The 15,311-nt window shown below is 57.9% G+C and overlaps 2 protein-coding genes across 2 annotated transcripts in view; one reads left to right on the top strand and one right to left on the bottom strand.

Moving 5' to 3' along the window:
* Positions 1 to 5,507, top strand: part of CPAMD8 (C3 and PZP like alpha-2-macroglobulin domain containing 8) — a 133,978-nt gene extending 128,471 nt beyond the window's left edge. Inside the window, exons 38-42 of the mRNA XM_032170053.2 lie at positions 502 to 607; positions 695 to 805; positions 1,783 to 1,992; positions 2,122 to 2,272; positions 5,120 to 5,507. Coding sequence (XP_032025944.1) covers positions 502 to 607; positions 695 to 805; positions 1,783 to 1,992; positions 2,122 to 2,272; positions 5,120 to 5,351 — 810 coding nt within the window. The 3' untranslated portion in view covers positions 5,352 to 5,507. The remainder of the gene's footprint in view (positions 1 to 501; positions 608 to 694; positions 806 to 1,782; positions 1,993 to 2,121; positions 2,273 to 5,119) is intronic.
* A 384-nt stretch (positions 5,508 to 5,891) lies between these two features.
* F2RL3 (F2R like thrombin or trypsin receptor 3) lies at positions 5,892 to 9,480 on the bottom strand. Its single transcript, XM_032170054.2, has 2 exons — positions 9,181 to 9,480; positions 5,892 to 8,906 (listed from the first exon to the last, which is right to left on the bottom strand). Exons 1-2 carry the CDS (start codon positions 9,287 to 9,289, stop codon positions 7,858 to 7,860), a joined length of 1,158 nt encoding a protein of 385 aa, XP_032025945.1. The 5' UTR covers positions 9,290 to 9,480; the 3' UTR covers positions 5,892 to 7,857.
* Positions 9,481 to 15,311: the final 5,831 nt, after the last annotated feature.

Below are 15,311 nucleotides of genomic sequence, written 5' to 3'. Positions count from 1 at the left end.
TTTCCCAGTGGGATGGAAGGACCCAAAGAATAAAAAATGGGACCGAGGCTGGGCGCAGTGGCTCACACCTGTAATCCCAGCACTTTGGGAGGCCAAGGCAGGCGGATCACTTGAGGGCAGGAGTTGGAGACCAGCCTGGCCGACGTGGTGAAACCCTGTCTTGATCAAAAATACAAAAAATTAGCAGGGTGCGGTGGTGGGCGCCCGTAATCCCAGCTACTTGGGTGGCTGAGGCAGGAGAATCACTTGAACTCAGGAGGCCGAGGTTGCAGTGAGCCGAGATCACGCCACTGCACTCCAGCCTGGGCAACAGAGCGAGACTCTGTCTCAGGAAAAAAAGAAAGAAAGAAAGAAAAGTAAAAGAAAAAAAGAAAATGGGATCACGTTTCTTCTGTGTTTCACGCGTCCTGGGTATCCCTGAAATCAGCCAGTTCTGGGCCTGAGCTCAGCGCCCCGGGCCTCCTGGCCCGGGTCGAGCCTGCGCCCGCCGCTGCCCCGCAGATCCCCAGCCGGTGCCTGACGTGTGTGCGGTTCCGTGCTCTCCGGGAGTGCGTGGTGGGCAGGACGTCGGCGCTGCCAGTCTCTGTGTACGACTACTACGAGCCCGGTAGGCCCGCGCGCCCGCACCCCCGGCCCGGCCCGGTCCCTGACCCGTCGCGCCTGCACTCGGTCACCCACCACCCTCGTCCCGTAGCCTTCGAGGCCACTCGCTTCTACAACGTCAGCGCGCACAGCCCACTCGCCCGGGAACTGTGCGCCGGACCCGCGTGCAACGAGGTGGAGCGCGCCCCTGCCCGGGGCCCGGGTGAGTGCGCGGAGCCACTGCCGCCCCCCACCGCGGCCTGCCACACCCCGACTCCCACCCGCGGGCGCCGGGGAGGGCTCCCCTGGGGGCTTGGCCGAGGAGGGGCCAACATTTAGTCAGGAGGACGCAGCACAGGGGTGGGCGGGCGCTCTGCCTGTACGGGGGAGGCGGGGCTGGAGGAGCGGTCAGTGGGGAGGGGCGTGGCTGGAGAATGGTGAGTATACTGCGGGCAGGGCCAAGCCAGTGAGGGCCGCCACAGTGGTCACTGTCGTGAGGACTGGGCCCAGTGGGTTGAGGGTGGTCAGTGTGGTGAGGGCGGGGCCGAGCGGCGAGGGGGAGGTGAGTGCGGAGGGTGCGGGGTTGAGGGCGGGTGTGTTCAGTGCGGGGGGCGGGGCCGAACGGGGTGGGTGTGGTCAGTGCGGAGGGCGCGGGGTTGAGGGTGGATGTGGTTTGTGCTGAGGGGATGAGGTTGCGGTGGGTGTGGTCAGTGCGGGGGGCGGGGTTGAGAGTGGGTGCGGTCAGTGCTGAGGGGTGGGATCTGTGGTGGGTGTGGTCATTGCGGAGGGGGCGGGGTTGAGGGTAGGTGTGGTCACCGCGGAGGGGGCGGGGTTGAGGGTAGAAGCGGTCAGTGCGGAGGGGGTGGGATTGGGGTGGGTGTGGTCAGTGCGGAGGGGTCGCGGCAGGGGCCGGGGCTGTTGCAGGGCGGCCCAGACAGGACGCCCTGCCTCCTTTCTCTCCTACAACCGCTTTTTAAAAATCTGTTTCTGTTTTTGTAAGTATTAGGCAAATACCTGCGTGAAATTCCGTGAGACCAGGGCTCAGGACCTTCCATTAACTGTTGCTCCCCAAGACCCACCGAGGGGGTAGTGGGCCCGGGCCCCAGGGACATCTTTCCCACCCCCAGGCTCTGTGGGGGCGCGGGCAAGGTGCAGGGTGGGGAGTCCCCCGTGCCCTGTCGAGCCTGCCTCGTCCCCCAGGCTGGTTCCCCGGCGAGTCGGGCCCTGCCGTGGCCCCTGAGGAGGGGGCGGCGATCGCGCGATGCGGCTGCGACCACGACTGCAGCGCCCAGGGGGACCCGGTGTGCGGCTCCGACGGGGTGGTCTACGCCAGCGCCTGCAGCCTGCGGGAGGCCGCCTGCCGCCGGGCCGCGCCCCTGGAGCCCGCGCCTCCTAGCTGCTGCGCCCTCGGTGAGGACCCTACCCCCCGCCTAGCCTTGGGGACCCCGTCGATGCTGCTCTGGGCCACGGATCTCCTCCCCTCGGCCCCTGGGTCCCCTCCCCGCCACGCCCTCCCGACCGAGTTCCCCTTCCTTCCAGAGCAGCCGCTGCCGGCCTCGGCGTCCTCCACCTACGGGGATGACCTGGCTTCTGTGGCCCCGGGGCATTTACAGCAGGACGTGAAGCTGAATGGAGCCGGCCTTGAGGTGGTGGACTCAGACCCTGAGCCTGAAGGGGAGGCGGAGGACAGGTAATAGCTGGGCCCACCCCAGAGATCAGAGACATAGGCTCAATATCTCCCCACCTCCCTCCCCTACCAACCTTCCCCGAAGACCTGCCCCGTCTCCCTCCTCTCGCCCCGACCCCCCACAGGCAGTGGGAGTGACTCAGGGTCAGAGGCTCAGAGTTCCTGGGGACAAAGTGGGACATTCATCCTCCCTCCACTCTGGCCCACGCAACACCCACCAGCGAACAGCTGTGCGCGGGCGCAGGCGCGTGCAGGTGCGTGCAGGTGTGTGTGTGTTTGCATACGGGTCAAGGATCCCTTATCCGAAATGCTTGGGACCAGAAGTGTTTCGGATTTCAGATTTTTTTCAGATTTCAGAATGCTTGCATTATATAGTTAGCTAAGGTTCAGCATCCCTAATCTAAAAATATGAAATGCTCCAATGAGCATTGCCTTTGAGCACGTCAAGTCGCTGCTCAAAAAGATTTGGATTTTGGAACATTTCAGATTTAGGATTTTTGGACTAGGGAAGCTTTGCCTGTAGTTAGCAGTGTGCGGTTTCCTCATGGGCAGATTTGTGTAATCTCAACCATAGTCAACAAACAGCCCATCTGCACAGGATCCTTCCAGCTGCTCTTCCGTAACTTCACTTCTCCGCTCAACACCTGCAGCCACTAAGCCATTTTCCCCCCTACCTGTCTGTAATTTTGTCATTTGGAGAATGCCAGGTAAATGGAATCAGAGTGGATAATCTTTGGAGCATGATTCCCTTGCATTCACCTGTGGTGTTTCGTGTATCCATAGTTTTTGTTTTTTTTTAATCTGGGCTCACTGCAATCTCTGCCTCCTGGGTTCAAGTGATTCTCCTGCCTCAGGGTCCCGAGTAGCTGGGATTACAGGGGCCTGCCACCACGCCAGGCTAATATTTTTTGTATTTTTAGTAGAGGTGTGGTTTCACCATGTTAGCCAGGCTGGTCTCGAACTTTTGACCTCAGGTGATCCACCCGCGTTGGCCTCCCAAAGCGCTGGTATTGCAGACGTGAGCCACCGTGCCCGGCCTATTCTTTTATTTTTGAAACGAGGTCTTACTGTATTGCCCAGGCTGGAGTGTAGTGGCGTGGTCATGGCTCACTGCAGCCTCGACCTCCTGAGCTCAAGCAATCCTCTTGCCTCAGCCTCCTGAGTAGATGGGACCACAGACACACACTATCACCATGCCCAGCTAGTGTGTGTGTGTGTGTGTGTGTGTGTGTGTGTGTGTGTGTGTGTGTGTGTGTGTTGTAGAGATGGGGTCTCTGTATGTTGCCCAAGCTGGAGTGCCATGGCTGTTCATAGACGTGGTCATTGTGCACTGCAGCCTCAAACTCCTGGGCTCAAGCGATCCTCCCATCTCAGCCTCCCAAAGCTTTGGGATTACAGGCATGAGCCACTGTGCCCGGCCTGGAGTTTGTTCTTTTGTATTGCTGGGTAGTGTTCTATGGGTAGATTTTTTATTTGGTTGGTGGTCTGACACAAGCCGCTCCCCTCTTACCGCACGTGGACACCCAGAACCCATCACTGTGGTCCACTGGAAGGGGAAAGGAGGCAGAGTTGTGCAGTGCCAGGCGTAGGACATGTGTCCCCCTCCCAGGTGGGGTTCTGCCATCTAAATGAGGAGGTGGCAGCCGGCCTGAGCCCCATGGAGGTGGGTTCAGGAAAGGGGTGTGGGGTCCCATCCCGAAGTCCTGGCGACCCCATAGGAATCTTTCTCCTTCTCTCCTGGCCAGTCAGAGTGGCTTCTCTTCCTAACGGCTGCCCCGCTCAGAGCAGGACAACACCATCTGGCTGCATCCTGTCCCTATCAGCCTGTGACTCTGCCTAGTGGGTGGGCAGACCTCAGCCCAGGTGACACCTGCCTCTAAATGAACCCAAGGAACAGAATGGCAGAGATCTGCCCGTCCCTAGGATGAGACTCTTGGGACCCAGGTGTGGGCTCAGCAGTCACCGGTGTGGTGCAGGGGGGACAGCTGGAGGTCCCTTGGGAGATCCCCCACCTTCCTAGCTCCAGCTGGAGCTCCAAGCACCCCAGCCCCCCAGCCTTGGAGTTGGGCATCATTTTCCTGGGGCCCCGACGGCTCCCACAGCCTGACATTCTGTTTCCAGTAGAAGAAACATTCCCAGAAAGCGCTCGTGTGGCCAAAAGCCTCTTTCTGAGCAAACATGATGTGGACTAAATTAGCAAAACATCCAGCCCGTGGGCAACTTCAAAACGGAACAGGCTGCCTTTCTCTGAAACACAAAGCCCCGGCCTCCCTTTGGGGCACCCAGGACCCCGAATTGCCCTAAGACTGTCCCAGCTCTGAAACCCTCTGCCTTCGCCCCTGGGGACCTCAGGCTCGCATCGCAAGGCCCTGCGGGGAAGCAGATGGCTCTCAGCAAATGCACTTTCAGCTTCTGGCTGCCCGGGCTGAGTGACCCAGGTGTTTCCTCACCGTGAGTTCCTGATGTCCTAGTGCCCAGAGGACCAGCCCATTCCCAGGGCCCCCAGGCCCAGAACCTGCCTGCCTTGGGAGGCCCTGCCAGCTGCCTGCTACCAGCACCAACAGACTTTTGATTCCCTTTTGTGACCCCTGGCACCTGCTTATGTCTGCATTTGCCCATCTTCTCCGGGGTGGTATTTATTTCAGCCAACACCGCTCAGCCCTGATCTCTGCCAGCACGGAGGCCCCTTGCTGCCTGTGAGGTCAAGGTCTGAGGCTGCCCTGGCCGGTGGGTTCCCGACGCCTGGCCCCCATCACCCTACAAGCGACAGGCCCTGTGGCTCCTTCCTCAGCCCGAGGCCTGGTGCCCACTTGCTGTAGAGGATGTTGTAAGATAAAACTTCATCTCCAGGGTCACGGCCGGGCCTCGGCCTCTTGCGGGCAGCGGGAACCTGGAAAGCAGCACCCAGAGCGCCAGCGCATTCCACAGACGGGGCCAGACTCCGGCCCTTCGGAGATGTAGTGGCTGGGTGGTGGGGGCCCACGGGCCAGGGCTCCTGAGCCCTGTCTTCGTGTACAGCCCAGCCTTTCAGAGTGGTGGGGAGGAGGGTTTATGGATGTCAAACACCTGCACCCTGAGATAATCCTACAACACATGCAGTTGTGAGACCACAGTTTGGTCCTGGGGACCATTCATACCCACACGCCCAGCTTATGCCTGTGGTTAACATCTCAGAAAACTCTAGTAAATGATCACTCCAGGATATTGACACGAATACACGTCACTGATCTTACTTACATGTTCTGGGTTGCACATGAACTTTGTGTGTGCGTGTGTGTGTGTGCGTGTGTGTGTGTGTGCATGTGTGTGTGTGCGTGTGTGTGTGTGCATGTGTGCGTCCCGGGCACCTGACACCCCCAGCCCAGGGCTGCCTAAAGTTGGGCTGATCAGAGACATAGACCCAATGAGGAGCCCAACAGTGGCCCCCCAACCCTCTGCCTTGCCCCCATAGTTCATGCCCCAGTGGTCTTTGAAACTGCCCCGTGCCACTCCCTGGAGTGAGCAGCAGTGTCTGTGTGTGTGTATGTGTGTGTGTGTGTGTGTGTTTGTTCATCAGGTGCTGAGGCTTCTCCCCTTCCCCCCACACCAGCTGTGTCCTCCGCAGACAGTGGCACAGCCCCTTGTGGCCTGTCCTGTGCAAGGCTTACAGCCGGCTGCCGACATCCTGGCAGAAGGGAGTTCCAGGTCTGCAGCACCTGAACCCCCCAGCACACACTGTCCATCCTCACCCCCCATTGTCCCACCTTGTCCGTGGTGACATTGACAGAAAGTGAAAAGAAGGATCAGCCTGCAGGTGAGAGGAGGGAAGGCGAGGGTCCCCAGCAGTCAGGGGACAGCAGGAGGCTGAGCCATGCTAGCGATGGGTTTTGGGGAGCAGAGTTGGGGGTGCTATTCTGGCTGCTCAAGAGACATCCCAAGACAAGCCAGAAGCTGGTGGGCATGAGAATGGCCAACCAGGCTCTGGGCCTGGTGGGGTCCCAGCACTGGGCACTGAGGATGGGGTGCCCTCAGCCTCCTGGGCAGGAACTTGCAATGAGTCTCCAGGGAATGCAGCACCAGCCCCAGCCCCAGCCCAGACACCAGTGCGTTGTGGGCTGCATCCAGCCCAGAAAGCCAAGCCAGAGAGGCTGGCAGGGCCCAGGAAGCAGCGTTTGATCCTGTTTCAGATTCCTGGGCTACCCTGACAAAGTGCCACACACTAGGCAGCTTAAAACAGTGAGAGTTTATTGTCTCACAGTTCTGCAGGCCAGAAGTCCATGGTCAAGGTGGTGGCAGGGCTGGTTCCCTCTGGAGGCTGTGAGGGAGAGCCCGTCCCAGGCCTGTCTCCTGGCTGCTGGTGGCTGCTGGCTGTGCTTGGCGTCTTGGCATCCCTTAGTTTGTGTCCGTCCACATCACTCCCATCTCTGCCTCTTCCACTACATGGCTTTCTTCTCTGTGTGTCTCTGTGTCCTCTCCTCTTCTTTTTTTTTGGAGACAGAGTCACTCTTTTGCCCAGGCTGGAGTGCGGTGGCACCATCTCAGCTGACACAACCTCTGCCTCCCAGGCTCAAGCGATTCTCCTGCCTCAGCCTCCCCAGCAGCTGGGACTACAGGTGCCCACCAACATGCCTGGCTAATTTTTGTATTTTTGGTAGAGACAGGATTTCACCATGTTGGCCAGGCTGGTCTTGAACTCCTGGCCTCAGGTGATCTGCCCACCTCGGCCTTCCAAAGTGCTGGGATTGCAGGTGTGAGCCACCGCACCCACTATCTGTCGTCTTCTTTTTTTAATTTTAGTTTGTTTATTTTTGAGACAAGGTCTTGCTCTGTTGCCCAGGCTGGAGTGCAGTGGTACAATCATAGCTCACTGCAACCACAACCTCCCAGGCTCAAGTGATCCTCCCACCTGTGCCTCTTGAGTAGCTGGGACTATAGGCGCGTGCCGCAATGCCTGGTTCATTAAAAAAATTCTTTTGTGTAGAGATGGGATCCCCCTGTGTTGCCCAGGCTGGTCCCAAACTCCTGGCCTCAAGCAGTCCTCCCATCTTGGCCTCCCAGAGTGCTGAGATTACAGGCGTGAGCCACCGCACCTGGCCATCACTTTTCGTCTTTTTAAAATTAAATTAATTACTTAATTAATTTAGAGACAGGCTCTCACTCTGTCACACAGGCTGGAGTCCAGTGACGCAATCTCGGCTCACTGCAACCTCTGTCTCCCAGGTTCAAGCGATTCTTCTGCCTCAGCCTCCTGAGTAGCTGGGATTACAGGCGCCCACCACCAAGCCCAGCTAATTTTTGTATTTTTGGTAGAGACGGGGTTTCACCATGTTGCCCAGGCTGGTGCTGAACTCCTGGGCTCAAGTGATCCATCCGCCTTGGCCTCTCAAAGTGCTGGGATTACAGGCGTGAGCCATCAGGCCTGGCCTCTCCTTATCCTATGAGGACACCACCCACACTGGATGTAAGGCCCACCCTTCTCCAAAGTGACCTCCACTAGTGACAGTTGTAACAACCCTATTTCCAAATAAGGTCACATTCTGAGGTCCGGGAAGGACGTGAAGTGGGGGAAGGGACCCTATTCGACCCAGTACGGCCTTCCCCACTTTGTGTCACTGGAGCAAAGAGGAGTGGGTGCCCATGCCCTGGCTGCCCCCTTCCGCAGAGGCCTTGGAGGCTACGGTGTCCCCCGGCGACCGTCGGAAGAACCCTGCCCGCACCTTGTCCCTGAACTCAGCTGACACGTAGTAGTAGATGAAGGGATCCATGCAGCTGTTGAGGGTGCTCAGCGCCAGGCTAGGCACGTAGGCACCATAGAGGTTGCCCCAGGCGCTGGGGCTCGGGTCTGAGTAATGCAGCAGCAGCAGCAGGTTGCTGGGCACGAAGAAAGCCACGGCGGAGGCCAGCACCACTGCGGTCAGCCTCAGTGCATGGCCGTAGCGCCGGCCGCTGGCCGCCAGCGTGTGCAGGGTGGCCCCGTAGCACAGCAGCATGGCCAGCAGCGGCAGGAAACAGCCCAGCAGCGCCAGGCATGTGAAGGCCGGTTGCCAGTGGGAGGCCTGTGCGTCCAGGGGCAGCGCGTCATGGCAGAGCACGTGATCGGAGCGCGCCAGGCGGAAGGTCTGCCGCTGCAGTGTCAGGGGCAGTGCCAGGGCGGCTGCCATGAGCCAGGCAGCCACGCAGAGTCCAAGGGCCAGGCGCCGGCCACGCAGCGCGCGGGCCCGCAGTGGGTGCACCAGGGCCAGGTAGCGGTCCAGGCTGACGGCGGCCAGCAGCAGCACTGAGCCGTACATGTGACCGTAGAGTGCAGCCGTGGCCAGGCGGCAGGCGGCCTCCCCGAAGGGCCAGCGCTGGCCACGCAGGTGGTAGGCGACCCGCGGGGGCAGCGCCAGGGCCAGCAGGAGGTCAGCGGTCGCCAGGTTCATCAGCAGCACGGTGGAGGGCAGCCGAGGTGCCCGTGTGGCCAGCACCCACAGCGCCAGCCCGTTGGCCGGCAGCCCCACCGCCAGGACCAGCCCATAGAGGGCGGGCACCAGCCTGGTGGGCACCCAGCCCAGAAGCAGTGCCCGTGAGCTGTCTGGGAGCTCCAGGGTGTCACTGTCATTGGCACAGACTTGGCCTGGATAGCTGCGGGGAGCAGGCAGGATTGAGGGCGTGCTGTCTGTGGGAGAGAGGGGGCGTCAGTCAGCCCCTGCCTCGGCAGGTGACAAGAAGCAGCAGGGAGGGAGGTGCTCAGAGCCTGGGGTCTGCCCTGGTGGGAAACAGCTGGACATGACACTCAAGGGAATAGCCCAGCCCTATGGGGTCAGGGACGGGATGCAGAGTGGGCTGGGTTGAAGCCCCCAACTTCCCAGCCTCTGCCTCCCCAGCTCCGGGCCCCCAGCTCCATCTCTGATGTAACCCTATCTCTGCACCCCAAAGCCAGGACCACTCACCATCGCCACCTCCGGTGCTCCCGCCCTCGTCGTAGACGCTGGGGGTCTGGGTGCCGCCAGACAAGCTGAACCCCAGCACCAGGGGCCACAGGAGCAGTCGCCCCCACATGACTGCACTCAGGCTGCTCTGGGCTGTGGCCTCAGGCTTCCTGCCTCGCCGGACCTTGAGCCCCAGCTTCTGGAGCCTGGGTGGATGAGCAGATCGCGCCGGGGGAGATAAACCAGGAAGGCTGCCCCTGCCCCCGCAGACCCACCAGGGCCGCTTGCCAGCCAGCCCGTGGGAGGACTGGAGTGTGGGTTATGGAGACCGGGCTGCCCCACGTGGCTATATCCAGTGTGGCGCCTCCGGGGGACCCAGGTGCCAGGCCAGCAAGATGCAGGGGGAGGTCCCAGCTGCAGCCAGCACCCCCAGTCCCTGGCCAGCCCAGGAAGCATCTGCGGTTCAAGTGGCCACTTCCTACCAGCCGGTCACATCTGCAGCCACTGTTCTCATGAAAGCCCTGTCCTCACCCCAATCCCCACGCCCATCACGGGCTCTGGGCCCTTCCTGAAGTCACCCCCCCCCACTTCCTGTCTCTGGTGAGCAGGATAAGAAGAGCCCTGCTAGGCCAGGTGTGGCAGCTTACGGCTGTAATCCCAGCATTTTGGGAGGCCAAGGCAGGCAAATCACCTGAGGTTGGGAGTTTGAGACCGGCCTGACCAACATGGAGAAACCCCATCTCTAATAAAAATACAAAAATTAGCTGGGCTTGGTGGCAGACGCCTGTAGTCCCAGCTACTCAGGAGGCTGAGGTGGGAGAATTGCTTGAACCCAGGAGGTGGAGGTTGCAGTGAGCTGAGATGCTGCCACTGCACTCCAGCCTGGGCAACAGAGCGAGACTCAGCAAAAAGAAAAAAAAAAAAAAAAAAAAAGGATGAGCGTCTCCCAGAGGGCAATATCAGGGGTCCCCCCAGACCCCCAGAGCAGCACGAGCCCAGCGTCAGGGACTCTGGCTGAACCTCGAGAGCCCCTCAGCCATCCTCGGCTGACCCCATACTCACAAGGCACCCCTGTATGAGTGCCTCACTTCACTCTTGCCCAGGGGACACACGGGCAGCTGTAGGGGAGACAGCGATGCCGGGGACAGCACTTGCCGAGGACCGGGGGGACTTTGGGGTGTGTGGCTCGCCTGCTTTGACCTCTGACCCTGAGTGAGGTGGCCAGGTTGAAGGGTCCCCAGGCCAGCCTCCAGGGGACCTCCCTCCTCTAGCCCCAGCACATCCCCACTCCTGGGCACCATCGGATGGGGGCTCATTGTGCAGATGAAGAAACTGAAGCTCGGGGGGGTACCCCTTCCCTCTCCTGCACAAGGCCCCTCAGTGTTGTCCCTCCCTGCCTCAGAGAGGCCTCAACCTGTCGTGCCCTGGGGGAGTCCGGTATGGGTGGTTCTGGCCCCAGTGTGCTCAGCGCTGGGCTACAGGGGATGGGGGACGGGTTGGGGGGGTCTGGGAGCAGGAGGGCCTAGTTGGGAGCCATGAGAATTGGGGAAGATAAAATGAACTAGGGATGTGGGAGGGAGGGGTCCAATGTGGCCGTTTCCTGCCTGGGGAAGCCCTAATCTCATCACACACTTGAGCACTCAGGGATCAGCCAGGAAGTGACTGAGCAGAGTCTTGGACGGACTCAACGCCCAGCTCCAGGAGGAGACACTGAAGCCTGGAGACAGTCTAGCTGGAGCAGGGTCTCAGAGGCCCTGCTCCCGTTTCTCGGCAGTTTCCATGGCCACCAGTGAGAAAATCAGCTTCATGTCAATGACTTGGGGAAAAAGGTGGCTGAGGACACCCTCAGCACACGGAAAACCCACGCCTGGGCTCCCCCCCACCCCGCCAACTGTCTTCCCTGTAAGCAGAGTGGGAAGCTGTGCAGGGGAGGCTGGGCACACGGGCAGTCCAGTGATGCTGGGGCAGGGTGGTTTGAAGATGATGCATCAAAATAGTGACACACAACCGGGCGCGGTGGCTCACAGCTGTAATCCCAGCACTTTGGGAGGCCAGGTGGGTGGATCACAAGGTCAAGAGATTGAGACCATCCTGGCCAACATGGTGAAAACCTGTCTCTACTAAAAATACAAAAATCAGCCAGGCGTGGTGGCGCACGTCTGTAGTCCTAGCTCCTCAGGAGGCTGAGGCAGGAAAATTGCTTGAACCCGGGATGCAGAGGTTGCAGTGAGCTGAGATCACACCACTGCACTCCAGCCTGAGCAACAAAGCAAGACTCTGACTCAAAAAAAAAAAAGCCAGGCACAGTGGCTCACACCTGTAATCCCAGCACTTTGGGAGGCGGAGGCAGGTGGATCACTTGATGTCGGGAGTTCGAGACCAGCCTGACTAACATGGAGAAACCCCGTCTCTAGTAAAAATACAAAATTAGCCAGGCGTGGTGGCATATGCCTGTAATCCCAGCTACTCAGGAGGCTGAGGCAGGAGAATCACTTGAACATGGGAGCTGAGATTGCATCATTGCACTCCAGCCTGGGCAACAAGAGTGAAACTCTGTCTCAAAAAAAGAAAAAAAAAATAGTGACGCACATGCCCTTATACTCAAGGGTTCCATGTCTAGGAATTTCTGCCAGACACACGCACAGGAAGACGTCCTTGGGAGGATATCCACACAGCAGCACAGAGCAGGGAGGTGCCCGCCAACAGCCCCTCCCCAGGAACAACACGGCAGCACGGGCTGTCGGGGGAACCCCAGCAAGCGGAGGTGACGATGACATTGCCCCTGTCAGGCACAAGCTGTACCCAGGCGACACTGCCCAGGTACTTCCCGGAGGATGCTGGGCGCGACAGCTTTGGAGGAGAGGAAACCATGTGTCTGTCTTGTACTGTTGGAGTTTTCTGTACACTGTGTTACTTTCCATAAAAACTTTTTTTTTTTTTAAGACAGAGTCTCGATCTGTCACCCAGGCTGGAGTGCAATGGCGCAATCTCAGCTCACTGTAACCTCTGCTTCCTGGATTCAAGCAATTCTCCTGCCTCAGCCTCCCCAGCAGCGGGGATTACAGGCGCCCGCCACTACGCCCGACTAATTTTTTGTATTTTTAGTAGAGGCGGAGTTTGGTCACGTTGGCCAGGCTGGTCTCAAACTCCTGACCTCAGGTGATCCACCTGCCTCAGCCTCCCAAAGCACTAGGATTATAGGCATGAGCCACCGCACCTGGCCAAAAATTATTTATTTATTTAGAGATGGAGATTCGCTCTTATTGCCCAGGCTGAAGGTGCAATGGTGCCATTTCGGCTCACTGCAACCTCTGCTTTGTGGATTCAGGCGATTCTCCTGCTTCAGCCTCCTGAGCAGCTGGGATTATAGGCACCTGCCACCATGCCTGGCTAATTTTTGTATTTTTAGTAGAAACGGGGTTTCATCATGTTGGCTAGGCAGGTCTTGAACTCCTGACCTCAGGTGATCCACCCGCTTCAGCCTCCCGAAGTGCTGGGATTACAGGTGTGAGCCACCATGCCTGGCCAAAAACTTATTTTCTTAAAAAGGGCAGTCAGCCGGGCCGGGCTGTTTCAGAGTGGTGGCTCATGCCTGCAATCCCAGTGCTTTGGGAGGCCGAGGTAGAAGGATTGCTTGGGCTCAGGAGTTCGAGACCAGCCTGGGCAACATAGTGAAACCTTGCCTCTACAAAAAATCAAAAAATGAGGTGGGAAGATTGCTTGAGCCCAGGAGGTCGAGGCTGCAGCAAGCTGTGATTGCACCATTGCACCCCCACCCGGGTGACAGAGTGAAACTCTGCCGAAAAAAAAAAAAAAAAGCAGCCTTAAAAAGTAAGGGAATTCTGACATATGCTACATTGTGGATGAACCTTGAGGACATTATACTGAGTGAAATAAGCCGGTCACAGAAAGACAAATCTTGAGTCATTCCACTCATGGGAGGTCCCTGGAGTGGTCACCTCCATAGAGATAGGAAGTAGAATGGAGAGGGGGGTGCCAGGGGCTGGGGGAGGGGGATTGGGGAGTGAGTTCTTAATGCCACAGCGTTTCAGTTTTGCACGATGAAAGAGTTCTGGGCTGGGTGAGGTGGCTCATGCCTGTAATCCCTGCACTTTGGGAGGCCAAGGCAGCTGGATCACTTGCGGTCAGGGGTTCGAGACCAGCCTGGGCAACAAAGTGAGACCCCCCCCACCCCATCTCTACAAAAAATACAAAAATTAGCCGAGTGTGGTGGTGTACACCTGTGGTCCCTGCTACTTGAGAGACTGAGGTGGGAGGATCACTTGAGCCTGGGCGGCAGAGGTTGCAATGAGCAGAGATTGCGCCACTGCCCTCTAGCCTCAGTGACAGAGCGAGACTCTGTCTCCAAAAAAAAAAAAGTTCTGGAGATGGATGGTGACAATGTGAATGTACCTACTGCCACTGAGCTGAACACTTAAAAATCATTAAGATAAACTTGTTATTACATGTATTTGACCACAATTCAAATAACTTTTTTTTTTTTTTTTTTTTTTTTTTGGTGGGAAAGTTTTCCCTGTTTTTTAGGCCAGAGTGCAGTGACACAGTCTCAGCTCACTGCAACCTCCACCTCCAGGGTTCAAGTGATTCTGCTGCCTCAGCCTCCCAAGTAGCTAGGATTACAGGTGTGTGCCACCACACCCGGCTAATTTTTGTATTTTTAGTAGAGGTGGAGTTTCACCACCTCCATCTTCTGGCCTCAGATGAGCCGCCTGCCTCAGCCTCCCAAAGTGCTGGGATTACAGGTGTAAGCCACTGCACCTGGCCCTTTAAATAACTTTTTTAAATTGGGAAAAAATGGCAGACAAGTGCAAGTCAGTGGCGTGTCCTGGATTTCACTGTCCTCCAACCCCTCAGGTCCCTGGAAGCTCCTGGATGTGGCCTCCACTCTCTCCTGCCTTCACTGCCTCCAGCAAAAGGTCAGGGTCAGGGAACAAGTTAGAAGCCACATGGGCAGGCTGGGTGCGGTGGCTCATGCCTGTAATCCCAGCACTTTGGGAGGCCAAGGCAGATGGATCACCTGAGGTTGGGAGTTCAAGACCAGCTTGACCAATTTGATGAAACCCCGTCTCTACTAAAAATACAAAAATTAGCTGGGCGAGGTGGTGCGTGCCAGTAATCCCAGTTACTCAGGAGGCTGAGACAGGAGAATTGCTTGAACCCGGGAGGTGGAGGTTGCAGTGAGCCGAGATCATGCCATTACACTCCAGCCTGGGAAACAAGAGCAAAACTCTGTCTCAAAGAAAAAAAAAAAGAAGAAGCCACATGGGCACCAGCAAACATGGCACCACCTCCTCTCATTCCCTGGCTGGGCAGGGACATTAACCCAGTTGAATGGCCATGAGAGGCAGGTGCCGTGACCCTGTCTCACCAGGACTGACAGTCACTCTTAGGGTCGCACGGACAGCCATGGTGGAAGCAGGGCTTGGGGTCCAGCCTGTCTAACTCCTGGATTCCCAGTGCTTCCTCTCCGGGGCCCCAAATCAAAGTTTGTTTGCTCCACCGTACCAAGGGCTGAGGCTCCACTCCTGGAGCCACAGAGAGAAGGGACTGGCCAATCTCAGGGTGGGGCAGAGTCTGAAACCTAGGCGGGACCCAGGAGCCAGCCCAGATTGCAAAGGTCCCCAGAAGGGAAGAAGAGAAGGGAAGCTACAGAGGTGCAGACACATTCCTGAGACCTCAGCCTGCCTGCACCCGTCCCTGCAAGTTCCTGCCCTGGCCTGTTCTGTCCCCCACCCCCTGGCCTACCAAGACAGACTTTGAGTCAAATTGCTTTTTAAAAAAAATTTTATTTTTTAGAGCAGTTTTAGGCTCACAATGAAATTCAGCAGAAGGTACAGAGTCCCCACGTAACCCCACCCCACACATGCAAGCCTCCCCCGCTATCTAAGTCCTTTACCAAGAGCATTGCCTTTGTTGTAATGGACAAAGCTGCGTGGACATGGCTTTGTCTTCTGGAACCCCACATTTCCATGGGGGTTCACTTTTGGCACTGTACTTTCCATGGGTTTGGACATCTGTGTCATGATATGTCCACCGTTGACCATAGTGTCACACAGAGTCATGTCACTGCCCTAAAAATCCTCCCACCTCCACCTATGGATTCCTTCCTCCCATCTGCCCCCTGGCAACCA

The sequence above is a fragment of the Hylobates moloch genome, unplaced genomic scaffold (assembly GCF_009828535.3).
Source record: "Hylobates moloch isolate HMO894 unplaced genomic scaffold, HMol_V3 SCAFFOLD_12, whole genome shotgun sequence".
In the NCBI taxonomy this organism is placed as follows: Eukaryota; Metazoa; Chordata; class Mammalia; order Primates; family Hylobatidae; genus Hylobates; species Hylobates moloch.
This window is presented reverse-complemented; position numbering and strand designations above follow the sequence as displayed.

Bases quoted from the DNA above. Each gene is read 5' to 3' on its own strand.
- F2RL3 (XM_032170054.2), bottom strand. From the start codon at position 9,289: ATGTGGGGGCGACTGCTCCTGTGGCCCCTGGTGCTGGGGTTCAGCTTG. The intron at 8,907-9,180 runs GTGAGTGGTCCT...TCTCTCCCACAG, and splicing joins GAGCACCGGAGGTGGCGATG to ACAGCACGCCCTCAATCCTG.